This window comes from Marmota monax, unplaced genomic scaffold (genome assembly GCF_021218885.2).
Source record: "Marmota monax isolate L192 unplaced genomic scaffold, Marmota_monax_Labrador192_F-V1.1 WCK01_AAM20220418_F8-fsc00020, whole genome shotgun sequence".
NCBI classification, from domain to species: domain Eukaryota; kingdom Metazoa; phylum Chordata; class Mammalia; order Rodentia; family Sciuridae; genus Marmota; species Marmota monax.
Genome location: NW_026692912.1, coordinates 1 through 25,791, shown reverse-complemented (window position 1 = coordinate 25,791; position 25,791 = coordinate 1). Strand labels below are relative to the sequence as shown.

The 25,791-nt window shown below is 35.5% G+C and overlaps 1 protein-coding gene and 1 pseudogene across 1 annotated transcript; one reads left to right on the top strand and one right to left on the bottom strand.

Annotated features, from left to right (window-relative positions):
- Nucleotides 1-361: 361 nt before the first annotated feature.
- On the top strand, nt 362-1,304 carry LOC124097286 (olfactory receptor 13C4-like; annotated as a pseudogene).
- Nucleotides 1,305-13,594: 12,290 nt separating this feature from the next.
- Nucleotides 13,595-14,557, bottom strand: LOC124097285 (olfactory receptor 13F1-like). Its single transcript, XM_046451729.1, has one exon. The coding sequence runs from the start codon at nt 14,555-14,557 to the stop codon at nt 13,595-13,597; it is 963 nt and encodes a 320-aa protein (XP_046307685.1).
- Nucleotides 14,558-25,791: the final 11,234 nt, after the last annotated feature.

Sequence of the window (25,791 nt, the reverse complement as noted above, 5' to 3'; positions counted from 1 at the left end):
TTTTGCCTTCTTCACTGTTCTCTTACTATACTTGACTAAATGAAGAAGTCAGATTTGCTTTCTGAAATATTCTTGGGCTTTTAAAAAAGTCAACTGGGAGTTTCTTCAACAATAAGGAAAGTTGCTTCTGAATTTGTTTATGATCCTAGAGAAATCTCCAGATACGGAAACATGGCAGAGAAACTCTCAATATCTTCATATTATATTTTTGGCACAAACACTGTTGAAGATGACAGAATGACAGCTTTGAAACCTTCTATCACCCTAGAGAAACGATTCTACAAGATGTTTGTCATATTTGTTGCTTGACCCTGAAAATATTCTGTGTTGGATGTTCCTTTGACATCCTGAAAACGGGGACATGGATAAGGTAAACCAGACATTGTGACAGAATTTATTCTTCTGGGACTCTCTGGTTGTCCCAAACTACAGATCACTTTCTTTGTGTGATTCTCATTATGTACCTAATGATTCTAACTGAAAATGGTCTTCTGAACACAGCAAACATCTTTGATTCCCATCTTCACACTCCCACGTATTTCTTTGTGGGCAAGTATCTCCTTTCTGGATATATGCCACACATCTTCTTCTATATCCTCAACATTTGTTAACTTGATATCAAATAAAAGGAGTATTTCCTTCTCTGGATGTGCAGTACACATGTTCTTTGGAATTGCAATGGGGTCAACAGAATGTTTTCTCCTTGCCTTGATGGCTTTTGATCCCTATGTAGTCATCTGTAACCTTCTGAGATATCCCATCATCATGAACAAGGTGGTATGTGCACTGATGGCCTCAGTATCATGGCTGTCCAGTGAAATCAATTCAGCTGTGCAAACATCTTTTGCCATGCATCTCTGCCTTTCTGTAGGAAGAACATTTTCTACCATTTCTTATGTGAGATCTTAGTTGTCCTCAAGGTGGCTTGTGCTGATATATCCCTCAAGATTGTAACCTTACATTGTTAATAATGTGTCAAATATGGCCTTCCTGGTTCTTTCACTACTGACCATTTGCTTGTCTTTTATGTTCATCTTCTACACTCTCCTGAGAATTAACCTAGGCACAGGGAGACACAGGCTTTTTCCACCTGCTCTGCCCATCTGACCATCATGACCATATTCTATGGTACCATCTTCTTTATGTATGCAAAACTCACGTTCCAAGACTTCCTTAGGAAAGACAGTTCACAAGCTATAGGGGGGCTTATTTCTGTCTTTTATGGTGTAGCGACCCCTATGCTGAATTATAGCTTTAGAAATAAAGATATGAAATCTGCTATGAAATATTTGCTGTTTCAGTAAGCTGTTAAACAGTAACAGCAATGGGAAATATAGGTCTTTCATGTGTAATTAGCTCAATCTAGAGATTTCATAATATATACAAATATCCAAACACCATGTGGAACACCATTAATATATATTTTTCTTATTTGTTTTTGAATATAAATTTAAGAAGTATACTATAAATGGCATCATTGGGTAATCATAGAGTACCTTACTTAGGAAAAGCAAAATATTAAAGAAACATTTTTATTCATTGCCTTTACTAGTCCTGTGCAACTAGAATCTCGGAGAACAGAAGTTTGCTATACAGCAAGATTTTAAGAGGTTCTGATCCATCTGTCTCAAAGACAACGAATTTCTTTGGAATCATCCCTTGTGATAACTGGAATGAGTGTTTCTGGTGTATTTGTGGCAACTGAGTGGAAAACATCATAGATAGGCTTTGAAAACAGATGGTAGGAGTGTAAATTCTATTATATCACAAACTACTTAAATAGTATTGGGCATGTTATTCATCCTTTCTAAACTGTAGTTTCCTTGTTGTCAAAAGGGAGTAAATAAAGTCTGCTCCTGTGTGATTATCAAGACAGTATATTGCACAAAGTGCCATTGTAGTGGCATATTCATCGTATTTCCCTTTGTAGAGGATGTTAATGTAAGTCTACATTACTTTTCCATAGAATCAGAATTTAGGAATTGAAGCAAATATTCTGAATTGAATATGAAAGACCTACGTACCACTTCTTCTGTCAAGCACCAATTATTAGAGCCTGGCATCTCTCTCATGGAGTCTTTATATAAATATGAACCACTATTCCTCTTTGCCCTTTCTCTGACATATTTATATAAGAAAAGCATCATGGTTTCTGTGGAAAACTGGGAACACAGTTTGTTCTAATTCATCTGAGATAAGAAGATTCTGCAAAAGAGCCTACTTGAAGTTTGGGGTGTCTGTAAAGGAGGAGAAATTGACATGTGGCTCCATGAATGGAAGCTTGCTGACCTGTCTCCCTCTAGGATCTTTACCAGCGGCAAAATTGGTGTAGAAGAGGTCTGGTATGTATTTTTGAGGACCAAGAATAACCAAATGATTTTGAGTTTGCCTGAAGGTTTCACTCAGTATTTCCTATAATCAATCAATCAAAGACATTATTTTACCATAACCAGAATATTATTATTAACACAGAAAATAATACAACTATTATCCAGTTTCGTGATCAGCAAACAATGACAGGGGTAAAATCAGACATAGCATTTGTTTTTGTGTGGCAAAACAAGATGTTTTAAGCACATTTTGTGTTTTCCCATCTTACATCTTGGAAGCTGTCACTTCTCTAAGAACCCTGACTTTTTGAATGGAGTATATATTTAGAAATAGTATCTCACTGTTTCCAGAATGTCATTTTTTCTAGGTTTCTCAGTAATTGCAATTATGAAATACACACACACACACACATACACACACACACATACACACATATATATATACATATGCTAGAAATTGAACCAAGATATGCTTTACCACTGAGCCACATCCTCGGCTCTTTTTTTTTTTAATTTTAAAACAGGGTCTAACTAAGTTGCTGAGAATCTTGATAAATTGGTGAGTCTGGCCTTGAACTTGTGATCCTCCTGCCTCAGACTTCTGAGCTGGTGAAATTACATATGTAATTATTTTAATAGTTATCTTAATATCTATCATGTATATCATATTTAATAAAACCACAAGTTCATTCCAATGCACTGGAATACTAAATATTCCAGTATTTCCCCTTTTGATATTTGTACTTTTCATCTCCAACACTGACACATTTACAGGGCTAAAGTGAATACTAAAGAAAAGAAAATCACCAGCAAGTGTAAACCAAGAAATTACCAGAAATCGCATAGGTCTGGAAATTATTTGATTTCCTCCTCAAGGTTAGAGACCTTGTTTTCTGGGTATGGCATATTTAGTAGAGAACAATATGGGTCTCATCTTAATTATGGGCTAAACTATCCTATACTAGAGGCTATTGTAGATTTGCCTCGAAATTCTTTTCAAAAGTCTAGAATGAATGAAACTCATCTGCAAGGAGTTTAACTGCCTGCTCAAACAAAGTGCAGCATTCCAATGTTCTTTTAAGAAATAGTCAACAAAACCCAGCACTCAGCAAAGTAAATTTCATAATATCTGGAATCCATTAAAAATTTTCAAGATACGCAAAGAAGCTAAGTAATATAACTTGGTTAATAGAAGAAGACCGAGAAATGGAATTAGAGGACAAGGAATTTAAATGAGCTATAACGAATACAATAAATGTGTTGAATTACTTAAAGGGAAATAGGAATATAATGTGAAAGGAAAATGGGGAAGACACTATTATTCTAGAAGTAAAAGATTCAGTTTATGAACTTTTTATTTTACTTTTTCAGTATATCAAATGTTAAGTGGATGGGGTTAATAGCAGGGCAGAAACTTTAGAAGTAATGATTATAAAAATAAAGACACGGCAAAAGAAAATATCCTACAAATGGGCTGGGAGTACATCTCAGCTGTGGATTCGTGGCCTATCACATGTAAGACCCTGAGTTCAGTCCTACAACCACCAAAAAAAAAAAAAATCCTAAATGAACCATAGATTAAAAAATTTACTAAAAATAAAATAAATAGACCCTCAAAGAGTTATGGATGCTACCAGGCAAGGCAACATGCTATATTTGAAGTCCCAGAGGGAGAACAAAGAGAGAAGAGGGCCAACAAAATGTTTGAGGAGATAAGTGACTAAATATTTCTCCTATTTTATGGAAGCTAGAAATCCAAAGATCTAGACTTTCAGGATAACTAACAGGGAGAATGTCAGGAAAACCACAACCCCAGATATTACGATCATGTTGCTGAAAATCAGCAATATGTACTTAGGCTACCTTAAGTTCGTTAAAAGGTTTTCTGTCTTTAAAAATAAACAGACACCCATAATCCTGGAATAAAATAGAGACAGAATTTGAAAGATCTAAGAAGACGGCCAGGAACCTCCTATGATAACAATGGTTTTCTGATAGGCCATAATCCCATGTATCTGTATAGTAGTGAGGGTGGAAATAAAGGCAAATTTATAACAGAGTTAATTTGCTGAAGCCGCTTTTAATCTTTGTCCTGAGAGCAATTTCATCCTATCTTGGGTTTGTGACTTATTGAGATTTTAAGCTTTTGGCAACCATAAACCCTAAACACTTCAAGATTTACTAGTTTTCATGCAAAGCAGATTGACTTGAAATGGCCAGCAATCTGTACAAAGCTGCCATAGTACTTACTGTCGTTATTTGTCTTTTCTGCATTTTCTCCCTTCCCTCTTTCCTCCTCCTATTTTTTATTCTTCCTTAATATTTTAGGCATAATTTATTACAGAAAATTTTAACAAGTGTTCCAGGTGACTTTTTGGTCTAGTTAATTTAGGAAAAATTGGTCTAGCTTTTTTTCTTAGGTTGAGTTCTCAAAACAAGCTCAGAGAAAATTTTGATGCAGAACAATTATTAAGGAAGTTCTCCCAAGAAAAAAATGGTATAAGAGGAAGCAAGCAAAGCTGAGATTACAGGCCAATGTCCCAATGTGTAACTTGATACCCAGAGGAAATTTAGAATGTGACACCTCAGAATTCGGTCACCACACACAAACTAACTAGCTTGAATGAAATAGATTTTAAGAATGAAAAGGTAACCATATAAGGCAATCAAATTTTCTACTTTCTAGATACCAAAATAATATGAATGAACATTTCCTCACCTCTCAACTTAATATAAAGTCAACCGAACACACTTTGAGAGCCCTTGTGTCATTTCTCAATAATTGGTATTACTGAGAAAATGTTGATTCCATAGGAATATAGAAGATCCATGGCAAATGAAGAGTCAAATGTTTTCACATCATTTAAGTCTGCCATCTAAAGTGTTTGGACCTAGTCCTAAAATCAATTAGAAACCCTCACAAATTCCCTTCAGAGTTAGCATTAGACATTACTGCAAATGTCTCTATCCTTAACTTTTCTAATTTGTGAATTGTCCTGCAATTGGCTGTTTGCAACAGAGACCATCAGGTCTGTGATTTCATTCTGTAAACATGAGGATAAATAATAGCTTCACATGAAAAGATTAAACATAGAATAAGATTGAATCTGAAAAGAAAGTACCTAAACTTTCCAAGATGAGAAAATAAATGACAGCATTAGATGCATCAGCTAAATTGTGCTGTTATTTGTGGTATTTGTTACAATGATTTTGGAATGGGACACAATGATAGATCTCATTGTTTCATTTGAAATAGAGCTTATTACCCAAAGTAATCTACATTCAGTGTAAATGATCAATATGATTTGGTTTTTATGAGCTTTATAAATAAGGTTTCAGACAGATAGAGTTGATTTTTCTCAATTTGCTCAGGTTTCTTGTTTTAGGGAACAGTAAATATGAATATTTAATGAATATTTAAATATTTTTAAAATGTTTATTATGTATAATACATATGTATTAAAGTTGATCAAGATTTAAATTTGTGTGTAAATCCTGAATTTCACTGAGTTTTTTCTTATCTATTGTATAAGGAGGAAAATATCTATATCTGAATTTATTTGAGGATTAATAAGGCAATTTGTAAGGTACCATGTTCATGGTAACTGTAATTTTGTAGAAGTCAGTACTTCAGACTATCCCAGACGTTTATATCCCATGAAACAGCAGAATGATTAGTACCTAATTACGTACTGGAAAAATGATACATGCCTCCCTATTCATCTTTTATCAATTTCAAAAGGAAATTATTAAGTATGACCACTTGTGGAGTTATCTACGATTTATCAAACAGTGTATTCCTGAAATGATGACTTATGTGATATTTTGATAAATCCTAAAATAACTTTCAAGGTAGGTATTTTTCTCCCTATTTGATATGTAAATAAATTAATCTCAGTGAGATTAAAAATCTGTACACAAAACTAAATGGAATCAACGTTGGAAAACTGGTGTTGAATTTAATATATGTGCAATTGGTGTGCATAATATACACTTAAAATATCTGTTGAATCAGAGTCCAGGAGGAATGAGAACATTCATGCGGAATGGTCAATATAACACGTGACATCAGAACCCGAGCAGGATGGGGATGTCCATATAAAGAGTGATATTGACATGGGGAACCAGAGGTAGCAGAGTGAGGAGGTCACCCTCATGCGCAGGCTGCCTCATGCCTCATACTAGTTTTAGAACCAAACATGTAAGCAAGGGCATCCACATGGCGGGGGGAGGTCTGCCATTACAGAAGGAATTTTTAGTGGAATGAGTGGGAAGTCAGAGCCTAAGGAGGGTGGAGGAAAGTGTCCATATGGAGAAGCTCTGAGTGTGTAGTCAGAGTCCCAGCAGGGAGAAGTAGGCATCCTTTTGGGACTGTGAATGACAGTAGCCACATATATATGTAATAAAATAAGGAGACTCAGAGTAATAAAATATACAAAGATGTTACAGATAACATAAAGCAACTTTCTCACTACCCAAGTAAAGATTTAAATATTAGAGAGAGAGAGAGAGCGCGAGCAAGCACTAGAATGAAACCTGTAGTAAACTATTGAAATTGGAAACACAGGTATGAACTAGTGGTTTTCAATATTAAATAGAGGTGAAAATTAATAAAGGTAGAAATGTATATGTGTACACTGTGTGTGTGTGTGTGTTCCTGCATTGTCCACTGAGAGGGTCTAGGAGCAGCGACTCTTGGTCCCAAACCCCATTCCTCATTTTCCTTAACATTACTCGACAAAAAAGGGCCCACCTCACAGCTTGCTTTACTGACAAGGTCAACAGTATGTCAGATGAGCTCTCTGTCTTCAGATTTCTCTAGGTGTTCTCTAGTTGAGGAACTTTTCCCCTCTGATTACCAGGAAAATAAATTTCCATTCAAGGCTTTCTGAGATGGCCCTTAGAGCTGCTCCTGTTATGTTGTGACTCGGCACATCCTGGCTTCTCCTTCTGCCCTGCAGGCAGCTCCTCCAGCAGCTTTGGAGCCTGTGCTGTTTTCTTCCATCTCATGATGGGTGGACCTGAAGATTCAGAAAGTCCAGTGTTCTCTTTATTTGTGGTCATACCATGCCTGATGCCTCAGTGCCCTTGACTCCAATCAACATCTGCTGTTTTTCCCCCAACTCTCTCTCTGAGTGGAACCTGAGTAATCCATTCTTATCCTAAACACAAAACTTATGACTTAATTTCTTTCTGTCCCCTTGTCCCATGCTCATAGAATTTTTATTTTACCTTCCAGATTCAACACAAGTCTAATCATTGCCACAAAGCCTCCTAGGTTCAATTCTTCAAATGATTACTTTCTCCTATAAAATCTTCTGCATTCTGTTTACATGATTAGAGAATGAAGGAGTAGGAACTTAGAACGTTATAATAAAATTTTTCCCTAACTTGCAAGATTCTTCTTTTAGGCATAAGACAATTAAATTTTGAGTGTGGTACTCCTGAACTGAAAAAAGGTAATTGTAGAAAAAAAAACGTATTTTTGAATCAAATATACCTGGTTTGGACCCTAGATTCACTGTTTGTACGTTGTATGAATTGACCATTTGCTTCATCTATGAACTTTGCTTCTTCTCTAAAAATTGAGAATATTAATACCTACTTTTCAGATTTATTGATAGTCTTCAGTGAAGTAATAGGTATAATTATCAAACACAGTCCCTGGCAAAACAAAATTAAAATAGTGCAAAATAATTCTTTTTCTCCTTTTTTTCATTTTGTTTATATCTGTAATGTTCTCCAATTAAAGCATAGACTACAGACAGTACTTTAACTATGGAATATGATACAGGGAGATTTTCTTATCAACACTGACTTTTGGGTTTTCTTAAAAGGTGATGAAGCAACAAGGCCCTGGAATTTAAGATTGACAATAAAAAGATTAACTGTAAAAAAAAAAAAGAACTAAAGGAGATAGTTGTCTGTATATTATACATTAACAATTCCTTCTGGCTATAGTAGTTGATATACCCAAGCTATGAATGCTCAGAGACATGAGGTTTGGATTTGGAGGGATATTCTTGCTTTATTATCATCTGATTTCTAGATTTAAACTTGCTATCCCTAATGATCTTTCTCTTTACTTCATAGTAAAAACTGACTTTCATGGTCAATCCTCATCTTTAACCAGAATTAATCTACCTTTATGACTCAGCCTTTCAAAATATTACTGCTGACATATTCCACACTGATGCTAATATACAGCTCTGGGAGGAAGCTGAAGGGTGACTTCTTTTTTGAGGAGGTACCAGGGATTGAATTCAGGAGCACTTGACCATGAGCCACATCCCCAGCACTATTTTGTATTTTCTAATAGAGACAGGGTCTCACTTTTTATGAGGCTGGCTTTGAACTCATGATCCTCCTGCCTCAGCCTCCCATCTGAGTAATCCCATCTATAATCCCAGATTACACTAAATTTACAGGCGTGTGCTGCTGTGCCTGGCCCAAAGGGTGGCTTCTAAGTTCAGATTTTTGATTCACTACAGTCCAGCTATCATTTTATTTCCTAGTATATAAATATTTCCAAGTTGTGGAAGTGGGCCCAATTCTTCTTCAGTTCCCCACTGTATCTGAATACCCACTAATTTAATAGGAAAGGTGAAGGGACACACTGAGTGGAAGAATTGAAGCAAATAAACAAAATAGTTGCAGTTATAGGTATGTTGTGAGGAAATTAGCTTTAGACAAAGTGATTTAGGTTGAATTAATGCTGCAAGTTCTTTTAATTATATTATCTGTTTTAATAGAGATGTGGCCTGCAAAGTAAACTGGTACAATCACTGTAGAAAGCAATTTGGGGTTACATATTGAGAGTCATAAAATTTTTGTACTGAGAACTATAGAATTTTTCATTGCCTTTGATGATGTAAACATACTCCTAAAATCTATTCTAAGATAGAATCAAAAAGAAAATTCAGTCACATATAGGAGTGTGTTCATATCAGCATTAGTGATGGCAAGATGCCAGATTCTGTATTTAGAGATAAAGAACAGAGAGGCCATATGTTTCAGTCAGCTTTGTATTGCTGTGACCAAAATACCTGAAAAAAACAATGTAGAGGAGAAAAAGTTTATTTTGGTGTACGTTTATCAGAGGTTCAGTCCATGGTTGCCTGACTCCAAAGTTTTAGGCCCAAGATGAGGAAGACCATTATGGCAGAAGAGTGTGATGGAGGGGAGCAGCTCAGGGCATGGAAACCAGGAAGTAGAGAGAGACCAGCGATAAATTATAAACCCCAAAGTCATACCTTCAGTAACTGACTTGCTTCCTCCAGCCACATTCTACCTGCCTACAGATACCACCCAGTTAACCCATATCAGTGGATAAGTCCACTTATTAGGTTACAGCTCTCATAACTCAGTCACCTCTGATCATTCTTGCATTGTCTCTCACATAAGCTTTTGGGGGACACCTCATAAGCAAACCATAACACTGCACTTTTATGACATCCCTGCATGGTGACATATGAGAATCTGCCATAATGAATGAAAGCTGAATCTTCTCTTTATTACTAAGACTCACCAATCTGTTCATCTCATCCAGTTTCTTACATTTAAGTACCATTTGTATGATGAAATCTCCCAATTTATATCCCTAGTCCTGGCTTCTCTAAACACAAGACTTGCTTATTCATGTACATAGTTATTGTATTTAATACAGAATTTGAACTTAATAAACACATGATACCCTTAAATACATGATAATTTCCTACATATCCACCTCACCTGAAGTCTTGCTTCTTTTAGTGAGTGATAACTCCATCCTTCCCACTTTTTAGGCAAAACCCCTTGAGGTCATCTTTGATGTCTCTCTCTTATACCCATTTTCAATCCTTTATCAATCCTCTGCCTTCTCAGCATAGCAAAACTATGAATATTTCTCACCATTTTCATAAATATCACTCTTGTTTTAGCTAACTTTTTTCTTTCAGAATTACTACAGTGGGTTTTCAAAGTCTTCCTGGTTCTATACTTATCCCCCCATAATATGACATCAATATAATATGCAAATGATTCTTTCTGAACACACAACAATACCATCATATATCAACATGATTCACACTTTAATGAATATCAGATTAAACTATGGATATCAGATTAAACTCTTACATACCATTTTTCTAATAGTTTCTAGGATCACTCTGCAGTGATTGTTTTTATTGATAGAAATATTATATTATTATTATTATATTATATTCCTAAAAAAATATTTAACTAGCTTTTAAAATATTTTCCCCTCTATGGGGGTGGGGTTATGGCTCAGTGGTAGAGTGCTTGCCTAGCATGTGTGAGGCACTGGGTTCGATTCTCAGCACCACATATAAATAAATGAATAAAATAAAGGTCCATCAACAACTAAAGAACATTTTTTAAAAAATTTCCTCCTCTAATTGTATGTAGAATTCATTTGTCAAGTTAAAAACGGCAAACTTGACTTTTACCTATTTTTCTATACAAAGATTGTTTTCTTAAACAAAGCAGAGGAAGTCTTGCATTTGAACAGTTCTTTGAATAGTAGCAAGTGTATACTCAAAATGTCACATCATTGAATTCTCATTTTCCCTTGTGCTTTGTAACAATGTTCTGGTGGACAACACATTTTTTCTTAAATTCTGATCAGTTCTGGTATGTGATATTCTCATCTCCTTGATGCATATTTTCCCACTTACATTAAGTGAAACATTAAGTAACATGGTTCAGTATTTCCCGCTTAATGCTCACTGTCAGGATTTTCTAAAATTCTCATATAAAAATTACTGGATCTTATAAAATATACAGATTAGTAGATCGCTCCCCTGGAAATTCAGATCTGATGAATCTAGGTTGAGCCTGGGTATAATATCTTTAACAAGCATTTTAAATAATCTTTTTTCTGGATGGTTTGGGAAATCTTTAAGGTAGGTTAAAACAAAGTATCACAGGTTATTAGTGGGTTTATGAGAAATTACCAAAGCAACAAAAACTATCACATCAAAAATCAAATAAAACATTGTTAACTTGAACAAAGAAAAATAAAACCAGAAATACTTAGTAATAAACATTAATTACACTTTCATGAATCGAGTATGTGGGTGAGTTCCCATTTCCTGTGTGATTACAAAAGGAGGTAAGCATTTGTTCTGAGCTCACAAGAAAATATTTGCTACTACACAGAGGTGGGTCACAGTGAGAGACTTCTTAAGCTTTGGAAGCAATGTTGTTCTCTGAGAGCTTACATGCAATGAGGGGTCAAAGTAACTTTGTCCATTGAAGACAACCACTGGTGTGAGTGAAATAGCCAAGGACACAGAATATATAAATATTGCAGACAACATATGAACTTGATGTTACCTGAGAGAAGCAGAAATGAATGTGATGCAATCATGTGTGTTGCATCTAGAAACTGTTTCTTCTCCTAATATAGAGTATTTGTTACAGTAGAGGCTGATCATCCTGAGATGTGAAATAGTGATGCAATCAAAACCCAATGCAGGATTACATTCACAGTTCCATATTGGGGATGAGCAACAAAAAATATCTGGACCACACAGAAATTAACTCCATCTTGACTTTGGTTGTTTGGACATGATGATTCTTGCAGAAGCATCTGAAATCTGAGGACACTCTCTAGGCTTGTGGGGATCCAATCAAAATATTGGATTTTGCTTCTGGACAGTTTCTTATACTGCTCTACAGGCAATTCCTTACTTATCTACGTTAGTTAACAATACAAATAAAAACATCAGAAAAAAAGATGTTTAGTGGAGCAGATGAGACCTAAAATTTTCATGTCAGTACTTTTGATACAAGTTTTCTTTTTATCGATATAAATAAATATTATAAATTTGTGTATGCCAACTATTTGGATTAAGTAAAATTAGTGTATTTGTGAATTGGTGTGAAGATTGGATGAGTAATAGGTTTTAACATTCCTTTCTCTTCTTCAACCAAATAAAATTATCACATGTTGTCACTGTTCTGGATAGGGAGGTATTTAAGGATGAAAATAAAAATAGCTGTGTTGCCTTTTATTCATAATAAAATTTTCTAGTCCATACTTTTGGAGAGACTCGAACTGAGCATTTGATATCTGAGAAAGAAAAGTTTTCTCATTGTGCTAAGGGCACTTCGATTAAGATCACCAGCAGAGTTCCTACTCAAATTCTTTCTTCACCCATCATGAAGACATTCCTAAAAGGATTTCTAATCAGCAAGTTCTGCCTTGCTCAGACTTGGACATTGTGTGATAATTGCCTTTAATTATTGCCTTTCTTAAACCTAAGACTCAGAGAGATGAAATACCTTTTTTATCGGATAAAGCCATCATCCACATAACTCCAAGGAACCTTCCCTGATAAAGAGGATATATTCTACACACATTGGCCTCCATTTCCCCCAGCTCCAGGGAGAGTGTAGATACAAGGAAAAGCATATCAATTTGTATTATGGTGAAAGTGTAATTAATATAATTTTGTTCATATATATTAAGGACAGTCATGAATATTTTTCTATAATACATGTCTACATAAATAAATCATTTTTTGCAGTGTAATCACTAAAGGATAGAGCTCTTTTTGTCCTTACCTTTCATTGGTCAAATATTCAGCATGCTAAAATAAAAATAATAACATTGTGGGATAGTGTGTGGATTAATTCACTAAGACATGCAAGTACAATATGAGAGAACTCTGACCCTAGACCTATATAGTACTTAAAGATGCCCTGATTGTCACCTTACTGTACTTCATCCTTAGGATTATTATTGTGCACAGTTTTGTTATGAGATTGTTGCACATTCACTAATTACTCATCCCCACATACACATCCCAAGTAAACAAAATCATACTTCATCATATATAACATCATATATATTTCCGATTTTAATATTTTAGAAACTATAAAGAGCTGAAAATTGATGATGTTGTGGTTTATGATATATATGCATATATTTACTTAATTTAAAATATCTAATTTTTCTTAAGACAATTGCAAATTATTAAGAAAAAAGTTATTTCAAAAATTACCAAGTTCTAAATTTTACATTTTTGTTATATGAGTTATTTTCCTGGACATGCCACAGCTGGCTTCTGAGATTACATAATAAGTAAAATATGAAACAATAGTCAATTGTCTAATATTACATTGATATTCAATAAATGCTACTATCCTGGAAATATAATTAATTCTGTGTAAATGATTCATTTGTACAAAAAGTTTACAAGGCAAATCAGGAGAAAGGATATAATGGTGAGATCCTATTGAAAACAAATGCACTCTTTCTAATATTTGAGGGTGGAAATGAAGACATTCCTGAAAGTATTTCTAATTAGCAATTTCTTCACAGCCACTTTTACTTCTTTGTTCCGTAGACTATAGATAATAGGATTCAACATGGGAGTTAATCCTGCATATACCAAAGCCATAAATTTATCTATTTCCTGTGAATTTACAGCTGATGGCTTCAGGTACATGGAGAGAGCTGTCCCATAGAACAGAATCACCACAGTCAGGTGGGCTGCACAGGTTGAAAAGGCTTTGCTTCGGCCATCCGCTGAGCTGATTCTCAGGATGTTGGAGAGGATAAATGCGTAAGAGATACAAATCAGCAGCATTGGCATGGGAAGAAGGAACACACTTATTGCCAGCATAATTAATTGTACCACGGAAGTGTTTACACAAGCCAGTTTCAAGATAGCCAGAATTTCACAAGTGAAATGATTGATGATGTTGTTACCACAGAGAGACAGCTGCAGCACAGGCACTGTTTCTACCAGGGCAGCGAGGCAGCCTGTCACCCAGGAGCCAGCTGCAATCTGCACACAGACCCTCTTGTTCATGATGAGAGGGTATCTCAGGGGGTTGCAAATGGCCACATATCGGTCATAGGCCATCATGGAGAGGAGTACACATTCAGTGGAGCCCATGGCAAGAGAGAAGTACATCTGAGAGGCACATCCTAAGAAGGAGATAGTGTTTTTCCCTGAAATAAAGTTTGCAAGCATTGGGGTAAGAGCAGAAGAGGTATACCAGATGTCCAGAAAGGAGAGGTTGCTGAGGAAGAAGTACATGGGGGTGTGCAGGTGGGAATCCAGGATAGTGATAGAGATCAAAATTATATTGCCCAGCACAGTGCTCAGGTACATCAGCAGACACAGCATGAATATGATAACCTCAACTTTGGGGTAATGGGAAAATCCCAGGAAGAAAAAATCTGTTACAGATGTCCAATTTTCCTGGAACATTTTTTATGTTATGTTCATTTATAGATGCACAGATAGGTAAACATCAAATATTATATAGAGAGTGAAGGATTCCCTCTTCACATTTTCTGGCTTTTTTTCCTTTATATGAATCTGTGATCTTGCTTAAATGCTTCTCTATGTTGGTGAGAGTACTGTAACACATGTTAGAATGATCTGTCATTATTATAATTAATCAGGAAAACCACAGACCCAAACCCAGATTGTTACTTTTGCTGCAAAACATTTTTTGTTTGTTTGTTTTTGGTAATATCAAGACAGAGTGGGAGGAGGGTTAATTTACTAAACACAAGAGAAGAAGAATCAATCTTTTGTTTACTTTCTTTTTCCAAAACCGCATTTGTAACTGATCTATAGCTATTTCATCTATTTACCTTCGAACCATTGAAATGATTTTCTTCCTCTAGTTTGGTAACAGTCTTCTTACTTAGAAAAAGTTCTGCCAAGTTCACATTCTTCTGCCACTCCTAGAGGTATGTGAAGAATGATTTAGAAGATTCGGTGATTAAAAAAAGATAATAGATCTCCACAGACAAAAATTCACTGAAGATATTGGATATTTAGACACAAGCTCAGATTTTCCTCTTCAAATCCAGGAAAATGGTGACAGATGATGTCACAGTGGGAGACACATGGTAGATATATCTTTTACATTGTAGAAACATCCTTCAAAAGACCAGCCATTGGTACTGTAAGACAATTTAAGCTATTTGTTGCTTTTGAGAAGTTTCTAACTAATGCAGCAAATTAAAATTACCCTTCCATTTGTAAAGTATTACAAAACTCCAGGGATAATGTCCCATAGATCCAATTATAATCAGTAGTTTATGTGGTCTGATTACAGTGTTATTCAAACAAGTAATAAACATGTTCTTGTCAACACTCTGAGAAAAAGGGGCTTCACTCCTCTCCTGATTGTGTTATAAAATCAGTCAAGCTGGTTAATATTAAGGAGAATGAATAATATTGGTCTTTTCTCCCTTAGATTGAATAAGAGTTTCATAACATGAACGAGATCAAGTTGTACTAGATAGGAAACCCAGAAAAAACAGGGGACTGAGAGCTTAATTTCTATTGCCCCTCATGGCTTAACAGGAAGATTTATGAGAGCAGATGTTCTTCATGGAAAATGCAACTCCGTCTGCTTTAATGAGTGTTTTTCCTTTTAGGAAGTTAACTTCGTCATATTAAGGCATCTTGATCCTTCAGATTTCCACCGAAGGCTCTCTCTGAGTTTTATAATCCCTGTTTACAAGTTGCTTGTTCTCAAAATTAGGCATGGATGGTTAAGAGTGTGTAGTGGTTTGGGGAAAACAAACTGTCAATTTTGTCCCTTTACAATTGTGACTGATAACTTGCTTCTTAAGTAGCAGACTATAATCACAGATATTATTGAATTATTTATGCCACTTATTAAATATGTCCTCATTCTCAGAGAAAGCTATAGATTTGAACTATTGCCAAGATTTTTAAAGCACAACCCCAAATCCCCTCATCATTATCTGGTATTTGCAATCAGAATGCATCCTTTGACCCTTTTATTTACTCACTCCCATGGGGATATAACCTGAAAGACCCTGGGATTATGCATATGATTCACTTCTTTAACTCAAGAACAGTGCAGTTCACAGGAGACATGGCCTTTAGTGGGGCAAACACTTTCAGTCCACTATTTCATGTTTTTCATTTAGCACAAGCTGATGATCCTCACTGAGATGCTGCTTAATCATAAAAGGGTAATAGACAATATTTCTCTATCAGGGTTGTTGGGAGTTTGTTAGTAGAGATAAATTATGTAGATCAACAAATATATAGTAAGTACTTAAGTGTTAGATTTTTATCTATTTTGTTTTTTACTTGCTTCAATAAACTAGAAGTAATTCTTGATTCTTTATTCTCCTTATCTCGCATCTGCTCAGATCTTCTGAAAACTCTCAGACTTCTGACTTCTAGTAATTTGCAAAATCCTATAGCCCAGTAGCTTATATCAAACTAATTCTGCTCCTAACAACATATAAGTAGAAGGCATGAAGAGAAAAAGGTAGTAAGAAGATAGACACAAACAAACATATTAATAATAATATTTAGCACAAATAAACCAAAAACCAAACCAAAAACCAAAACCAAAGAGAAAGAGACTAGTTTGAAAAAGAAGACCCATATTTATATTATTGTCAAAATTACTCTCTAAATGAAGACATAGATAAATCAATGGTAAAAAAGTAAAATGACAATGACTAAATGAAAGCAAGGTAGAATGACCATATTAATAATAGGTCAATTAACTTCAAGGAGTGGAGCATTCCTAGAAATAAATAATAAAAGGGTGAAATCATCAAGAATACATTAAACATCTATGCAATAAATAGCCTTAATTCACAACTATATATAAAGGTATATATAAAGGAATATATAAAGTCACATTTAGGTATTCTAACTTCTACTTTCAGTAACTGGTAGAGTAAGTAGTCAGAAACTTAGTGTGGTTTAAAAGATTGAAAAATACTTATCAAATGAATTGATTTAATTGAACTTTATAAGATACTATTGAAAAATTTCTGTTTATAAAAGCTTTCCCAAGTGAGTATAGAACATTCACTGGGATATAGTATATGCTGATTCATAAAAGAAGGTCTCAGTAAGCTTCAGAACCTTGAAAACATAGAGAATGTTCTTTGCAAAATTCGAAACCAACATCAGCATCAAAAGTAGAAAATTCCAAAATATTTGTAAATTAATTAGTACACTCCCAGCTAAACAATGTGTCAAAGAAGAAATCACAAGTAAAACTAAAATATATTTTGAACTGAATGAACATGAAAATGCAATATATCAAAATTTTTGAGATTAAGCCAAAGTGCTGTTTAGAAAGAAGAAAACAGTGTTAAGTGATTACAGTAAGAAGATTTTGAGTAAATTGTGTAAGATTTCAACTAAAAACATGTTTGGAAAAGCAAAAGAGCAAAGTAACTCAAAATAAGTAGAAAAAAATAATAAAGGACAGAAATAAGTGAAATAGAAAACAAAATGCAATAGAAAAATAAAGTCAAATGTTGAAAGTTTGAACAGATTTATAAAATTAATAAACCTCTAGCTAACTGATCAAGAAAAAGGTAAAAGCACAAACTAAAGGTTTTAGAAATAAAACAGAGATATTCCTATGCTTCCTACAAATATTTAAAAGAGAATAGGGAACATCATTGACAACTTATTCCAATAAATTCAACAACTTAGACTTGATGGCTGTTTCTTTCAAGGAAGTACTTACAAGAAATAGAAAATCTGAATAGATCTATAACAAGTAAAGAAATCATACTTAAAAACTTCTACAAAGCAAACATCAGACCTGGAATGATTTACCAATGAATTATGTAAATGATGAATAAATGATATTATACCTTTAGAGACACACAAACTCAGCCAACAAAGGAAAGATTTCCATACTAAGAGGGCAAACCTTGTTTATGAGACCAATATACTTGTTATCAGCAAAACTTGATAAGTATATTAGGATAAAAGAAAATTTTTCAATAATATTCCTCATACATACAGACTTAACAATCTTCAGCAAAATATCAGCAAATTAATATGCCATATGCCATCATGTCAAAAAAAATATTTTATCATGAACAAGTGAGCCCAGGCCCCATAAGGGAATGCCAGTGTGATAACTATCCTTCAATTACTTATATAATTTTATCAGAACAGAGGTAAAAAATTCACATATCCACAATGCACAGGAGCAAAATCTGTTTTTGAATTTTATAAATTCAAAACCTAACGGGAATTTTTACGGCATGATAAAGAATGTCTACTAAAAATCTGAGCTAGCATCAAACAAAAAGAGTAAAAGTTTTTAGTTTAAAAAACTATAAATTGTGAATTTTTCTTTTCTTTTTTTTTATTGGTTGTTCAAAACATTACAAAGCTCTTGACATATCATATTTCATACATTTGATTCAAGTGGGTTTTGAACTCCCAATTTTACCCCAAATACAGATTGCAGAATCACGTCGGTTACACATCCACATTTTTACATAATGCCCTATTAGTAACTGTTGTATTCTGCTACCTTTCCTATCCTCTACTATCCCCCCTCCCCTCCCCTCCCATCTCCTCTCTCTACCCCATCTACTGTAATTCATTTCTCTCCTTGTTTCTTTTCCCATTCCCCTCACAACCTCTTATATGTAATTTTGTATAACAATGAGGATCTCCCTCCATTACCATGCAATTTCCCTTTTCTCTCCCTTTCCCTCCCACCTCATGTATCTGTTTAATGTTAATCTTTTCTTCCTGCTCTTCCTCCCTGCTTTGTTCTTAGTTGCTCTCATTATATCAAAGAAGACATTTGATATTTGTTTTTTAGGGATTGGCTAGCTTCACTAAGCATAATCTGCTCTAGTGCCATCCATTTCCCTGCAAATTCCATGATTTTGTCATTTTTTAGTGCTGCTTAATACTCCATGGTGTATAAATGCCACATTTTTTTATCCATTCATCTATTGAAGGGCATCTGGGTTGGTTCCACAGTCTAGCAATTGTGAATTGTGCTGCTATGAACATCGATGTGGCAGTATCCCTGTAGTACGCTCTTTTAAGCTCTTCAGGGAATAGTCCAAGAAGGGCAATAGCTGGGTCAAATGGTGGTTCCATTCCCAGCTTTCCCAGGAATCTCCATACCGCTTTCCAAATTGGCCGCACCAGTTTGCAGTCCCACCAGCAATGTACAAGAGTACCCTTTTCCCCACATCCTCACCAGCACTTGTTGTTGTTTGACTTCATAATGGCTGCTAATCTTACTGGAATGAGATGGTATCTTAGGGTGGTTTTGATTTGCATTTATCTGACTGCTAGAGATGATGAGCATTTTTTCATGTACTTGTTGATTGATTGTATGTCCTCCTCTGAGAAGTGTCTGTTCAGGTCCTTGGCCCATTTGTTGATTGGGTTATTTGTTATCTTATTGTCTAATTTTTTGAGTTCTTTGTATACTCTGGATATTAGGGCTCTATCTGAAGTGTGAGGAGTAAAAATTTGTTCCCATGATGTAGGCTCCCTATTTACCTCTCTTATTGTTTCTCTTGCTGAGAAAAAACTTTTCAGTTTAAGTAAGTCCCATTTGTTGATTCTAGTTATTAACTCTTGTGCTATGGGTGTCCTATTAAGGAATTTGGAGCCTGACCCCACAATATGTAGATTGGAGCCAACATTTTCTTCTATCAGACGCAGAGTCTATGATTTGATATCTAGCTCCTTGATCCACTTTGAGTTAACTTTTGTGCATGGCGAGAGAAAGGGATTCAGTTTCATTTTGTTGCATATGGATTTCCAGTTTTCCCAACACCATTTGTTGAAGATGCTATCCTTCCTCCATTGCATGCTTTTAGCTCCTTTATCAAATATAAGATAGTTGTAGCTTTGTGGATTAGTCTCTGTGTCCTCTATTCTGTACCATTGGTCCACCCGCCTGTTTTGGTACCAGTACCATGCTGTTTTTGTTACTATTGCTCTGTAATATAATTTGAAATCTGGTATTGCTATACCACCTGATTCACACTTCCTGCTTAGAATTGCTTTTGCTATTCTGGGTCTTTTATTTTTCCATATGAATTCCATGATTGCTTTATCTATTTCTACAAGAAATGCCGTTGGGATTTTGATCGGCATTGCATTAAACCTATAGTGAACTTTGGGTAATATCGCCATTTTGATGATGTTAGTTCTGCCTATGCATGAACAGGGTATATTTTTTCATCTTCTAAGATCTTCTTCTACTTCTCTTTTTAGGGTTCTGTAGTTTTCATTGTATAAATCTTTCACCTCTTTTGTTAAGTTGATTCCCAAGTATTTTATTTTTTTTTTAGGATATTGTGAATGGAGTGTTTTTCCTCATTTCCGTTTCAGAAGTTTTGTCACTGATATACAGAAACGCCTTTGATTTATTTGTGTTGATTTTATATCCTGCCACTTTGCTGAATTCATTTGTTAGTTCTAGTAGTTTTTTTGTAGACCCTTTTGGGTCTTCTAGGTATAGAATCATATCATCTGAAAATAGTGATAATTTAAGTTCTTCTTTTCCTATTTTTATGCCTTTAATTTCTTTCATCTGTCTAATTGCTCTGGCCAGTGTTTCGAGAACTATATTGAATAGAAGTGGTGATAGAGGGCATCCCTGTCTTGTTCCAGATTTTAGAGGGAATGCCTTCAATTTTTCTCCATTCAGAATGATGCTAGCCTGAGGCTTAGCATAGATAGCTTTTACAATATTGAGGTAAGTTCCTGTTATCCCTAGTTTTTCTAATGTTTTGAACATAAAGGGATGCTGTACTTTGTCGAATGCTTTTTCTGTGTCTATCAAGATGATCATATGGTTCTTATCTTTAAGTCTATTGATGTGGTGAATAACATTTATTGATTTCCATATATTGAACCATCCTTGCATCCCAGGTATGAATCCTACTTGATCATGGTGCACAATTTTTTTGATGTGCCTTTGTATCCGATTGGGTCAGGTTGCTCAGAAAACACATTAAGTCCTAGTTTTGGTCAAATTGGAGAGTCTTTATTTAGCCAGCCAGCTGGTGACTGTTACCTGCAGGACCCATAACTGTCTATGCAAGAAAACAGCTTCAGCCTGAGCATTTTATGATATTTAAAGGCAAAAACTACATCTGGGTTTATGTAGTTGTAATTAAGCAGGTACAGAAGTTGAATTGGTCAGTTCAGGAGACAATTCAATAGGTACATTGGTATTTCTCACAGGACTTTCCAGGTTGGCATAGCAGCAAGCAAGCAGAAGGGAAGCGGGTCAAAATGACCCTAGTTGAGTACAAGTTAGAGAATGGTTACTAATGTCTAGACCATCAATCTCTGACAAGGTACATTGCCAGTGAAAAATGAAAAGCAAAGAGAACAATTTTACACTGTATAAGAACTGCTATTTTGTGTTGCCAAATATATTATGCTAGGTAACTATTAATGAGTACAGAGGTGGGGCTTTCTCACAGGAGAAGCATTTCTTACACGATTTGGAGTCTCAGGGTAAAATGGAGTCTGTTTGCTTATTGCTCATATAGCCTGACCCATAATAATGTAAGTGAAATGGAGATGTTTCTGTCCAGATTGTCTCTATTTAGACACCAAATAGCCTGGGTCAGGGGGAGCAACTACAGTCTAGCTTTTTCTTCATATGTGCTCCTGTAGAACCACTTATCACCTGGTAATAAAGTATACAAGCTGAATTTTCCTTCTCCTCTCTCCAACCCTACAATAGGGTGAGTTTAGGAAAGTCTTGTTGTAGAAAAATGCATCCTTAGTACATTTTTTTAAAATTTAGGTTTGTGTGTGTATCTAATGTAGGAACTGCCTGACAAATAAACCCTCTGCCTATGGAGACTGGGGACTCCTTCACTCAGAATCCAAGTCTCTTGGGTGGCTTCTTCATGCACTCTCTTGAGAATGATATGAGTGGTCAGTTTGTAGAATCTGTGTTTTGTTCTGTGAATCATAGGGAATTCTCTTTCCACCTGACACTTCCCCAGGACCTTTCTGCCTCTTGAATTTTCACACAGGTTTTCTCCCTGTTCTCAAAGCAATGATTTGAAAAGTACAATGTTTTCATGGGCCTTTATTCCATAAGCTGTGTAATGGGCAAAACACAGCTTTTGCTGATGAGAGTTTTTAGCACATTTCTATCAGTCTGTATTTTGGGCTCATACCATTTGAGTAAACAACCACCATGTTGTGAAAAGATGTGGATAATGAATCTTGGAGATACATGTCTATGCAGTGTGATTTGCAATCTCTAACACAAAGCCCCTATAATGGAGCCCTTCTGAAAAGTGCTTGTCATAAGGGCTCCAATGTAACCCCAAAGAAAATGCTCAGAACCACGTCTGCAATAGAAGGAGCAAATACAAAAAAAAAAATTCCTTTACACACATAGGAAGTCGTCTCATGTGTGTGGTGCTGCATGTGCCAAGTTTCTACTAGACATATCCCTGCTTCTGTTGTCTCAGAACTACAATCACCACATTGAAATGAAAAAGCCCTGTGATTTTCCATTATTTGTGTAGGCCACAAGATCATTCTGTAGCTTGCCAAAGCTCTCATCACATTTGTCTCATTTTTTTCTCCCATGTTCAACCTTACTTATTTTGGAGGTGTATACAGACCCAGCGAATGGACATAGTTGGGTCTTTGAAACATTAGAAAAAAGGAGACTGATTTCTAATCTCCCAGAAGGAAAGACTAAAACAATGACCTTCTATGAAGAGATCTACTGACTTGGTACTGATTCTGCTGGAAAGGACCTACAGTATATCCATTCTTCCTTGAGATCTCAAGGATAATTCAAGTCTCTTCTTTGTAAAAGTTGACATATTTGAATTTAGAGTTCTCTACCTTTCTTTGTATTTTTTTCTTTTAAATAGAATGAAATACATTTATAAAATGTGTTTAAAGGAGTATAATCTGTAGATTTTGTTTTAGTGATTTTTTTAATTGCAGAATTGTTGTCGTACAGAATATTAGGTGAAGTTTTACATAATTATATGAGCATTGAAAATAATTTTAATAATTCAATTCCTGGTGAATCCAATTATCCCCCTCGCCTATTGCCTCCTTTTTCTTTTGGTCCACAATTTTTGTCTTTCTACCATTTATTTATAATTTTTCATTTAATATATTGTACATATACATAAAGAAGAAATTTCTTGGTGTTTTTCATGTATTTACATAGAACACTTGGCCAATTTCATTTCATCATTCTTCCCATTTCTCATCCTCTTCCCATGCCTTTATTTTCACTCTTAAATTTCAATCATCTGTACCTTTTGTGACAAAATTTTTACTGCACTTCCCATTTTTCCCCTCATGTTCTACATATGGGAGGAATTATTTTACCCTTGGTTTTCCAATTCTGGCTTATGCACCTTGGCATCCTCTTCTCCAGTTCCAGTGATTTGCCAAGATTTGCCATAATTGTATTCTTCCTAATGACAGAGAAAAACTTTTCTGCATGTAAATCACATTCTTTATCTATTCATCTGTTGACCAACATCTGTTCTGGTTCTATAACTTGCTTATTTTGAACTGCACTGCTACAAGCATTGCTGTGGATGTGTATCACTTGTATTACAATTTCAGTTCCTTCAGACAATTATCAAGGAGTGGGATGGCTACATTATGTGGTGCCTATATTTCTGGTAGTATTGAGTCATGTCTACAATGCTGTCCAGAGTGGAAGTCCTAATCTTTAGTCTCACACACAATGTGTGACAGTTAGTAGACAGAAGCATGTCCCTTATTTTTTTTTCTCAATTTACTGATAGGATTGTTAAAATTCTTCATATAAGCTCACCAGAGGAGATCTTCCTCTCTTGGACACAGTGCATTTTCCCCTGACAGTGCTGCAGGACTTTTTTCTATGAATGCATTTACTATTCTAAAATCTAAAGTTTCTGGGTTTCATCTGGTCTTCTGCTCTCTGTAGTGGCTCTCCAGTGTTTTCCCACTGACCCTCATATTCATGCACAAACCACACACCAGGAAGTAAGAGCCCAGCTCTGAATTCAGTACACACTGTATGTTTCTGTGCTGCCAAATTTCGATGGGATACCTTTTTAGTTTTTCCTTCAATGGAAACTGTTGCTTATTCTACCCAAATTGTGGGACTGTTATAAAACATAAAATGTAAACACATTTATCCTGCCTACGTTGTCTTTTTTCTAAGTTAGATTCCTTTCAGTGAAAATTTTAGAGAAAACTCTTTAGATTTTGTAAGACTGTAATGACCAAAATGGAGCAACTGCAACAGTGTTTTCTTCCACTCAACATCACACAATTCAAACTCTCTTATCACCACAAGTCTCATATTTTTTAAACATTTGTGTTTTTTAGATGTAGGTTGACATAATGCCTTTATTTTATTTTTATGTGGTGCTGAGTATTGAACCCAGTGCCTCCCACAGGCTAGGTGAGCACTTTACCTCTGAGCCACAACCGCAGTCCACAAGTCTCACATTTTAAAATAAAAAAAAAATATATCAGTCCAGTGTTTAAAATGGTTAATGCTATTCTTCAACAAATGGTGCTGGGAAAACTGGAAATCCATATGCAACAAAATGAAACTGAATCCCTTTCTCTCGCCATGCACAAAAGTGAATTCAAAATGGATCAAGGAGCTTGATATCAAATCAGAGACACGGCATCTGATACAAGAAAAAGTTGGCTACGATCTACATTCAGTGGGGTCGGGCTCCAAATTCCTCAATAGGACACCCATAGCACAAAAGTTAATAACTAGAATCAACAAATGGGACTTACTCAAACTAAAACGGTTTTTCTCAGCAAAAGAAACAATAAGAGAGGTAAATAGGGAGCCTACACCCTGGGAACAAATCTTTACTCCTCACACTTCAGAGAGAGCCGTAATATCCAGAGTATACAAAGAACTCAAAAAATTAGACAATAAAATAACAAACAACCCAATCAACAAATGGGCCAAGGACCTGAACAGACACTTCTCAGAGGAGGACATACAGTCAATCAACAAGTACATGAAAAAATGCTCACCATCTCTAGCTGTCAGAGAAATGCAAATCAAAACCACCCTAAGATACCATCTCACTCCAGTAAGATTGGCAGCCATTATGAAGTCAAACAACAACAAGTGCTGGCGAGGATGTGGGGAAAAGGGTACACTTGTACATTGCTGGTGGGACTGCAGATTGGTGCAGCCAATTTGGAAAGCAGTATGGAGATTTCTTGGAAAGCTGGGAATGGAGCCACCATTTGACCCAGCTATTCCCCTTCTTGGTCTATTCCCTAAAGACCTAAAAAGAGCATGCTACAGGGACACTGCTACATCGATGTTCATAGCAGCACAATTCACAATAGCAAGACTGTGGAACCAACCTAGATGCCCTTCAATAGACGAATGGATAAAAAAAAAATGTGGCATTTATACACAATGGAGTATTACTCTGCATTAAAAAATGACAAAATCATAGAATTTGCAGGGAAATGGATGGCATTAGAGCATAGCCAATCCTTAAAAAACAAATGCCAAATGTCTTCTTTGATATAAGGAGAGTAACTAAGATCAGAGTAGGGACGAAGAGCATGAGAAGAAGATTAACATTTAACAGGGATGAGAGGTGGGAGGGAAAGGGAGAGAGAAGGGAAATTGCATGGAAATGGAAGGAGACCCT

What these genes read in the sequence shown, in the direction of transcription:
- LOC124097285 (XM_046451729.1), bottom strand. Translation starts at nt 14,557, where the DNA reads ATGTTCCAGGAAAATTGGACATCTGTAACAGATTTTTTCTTCCTGGGA.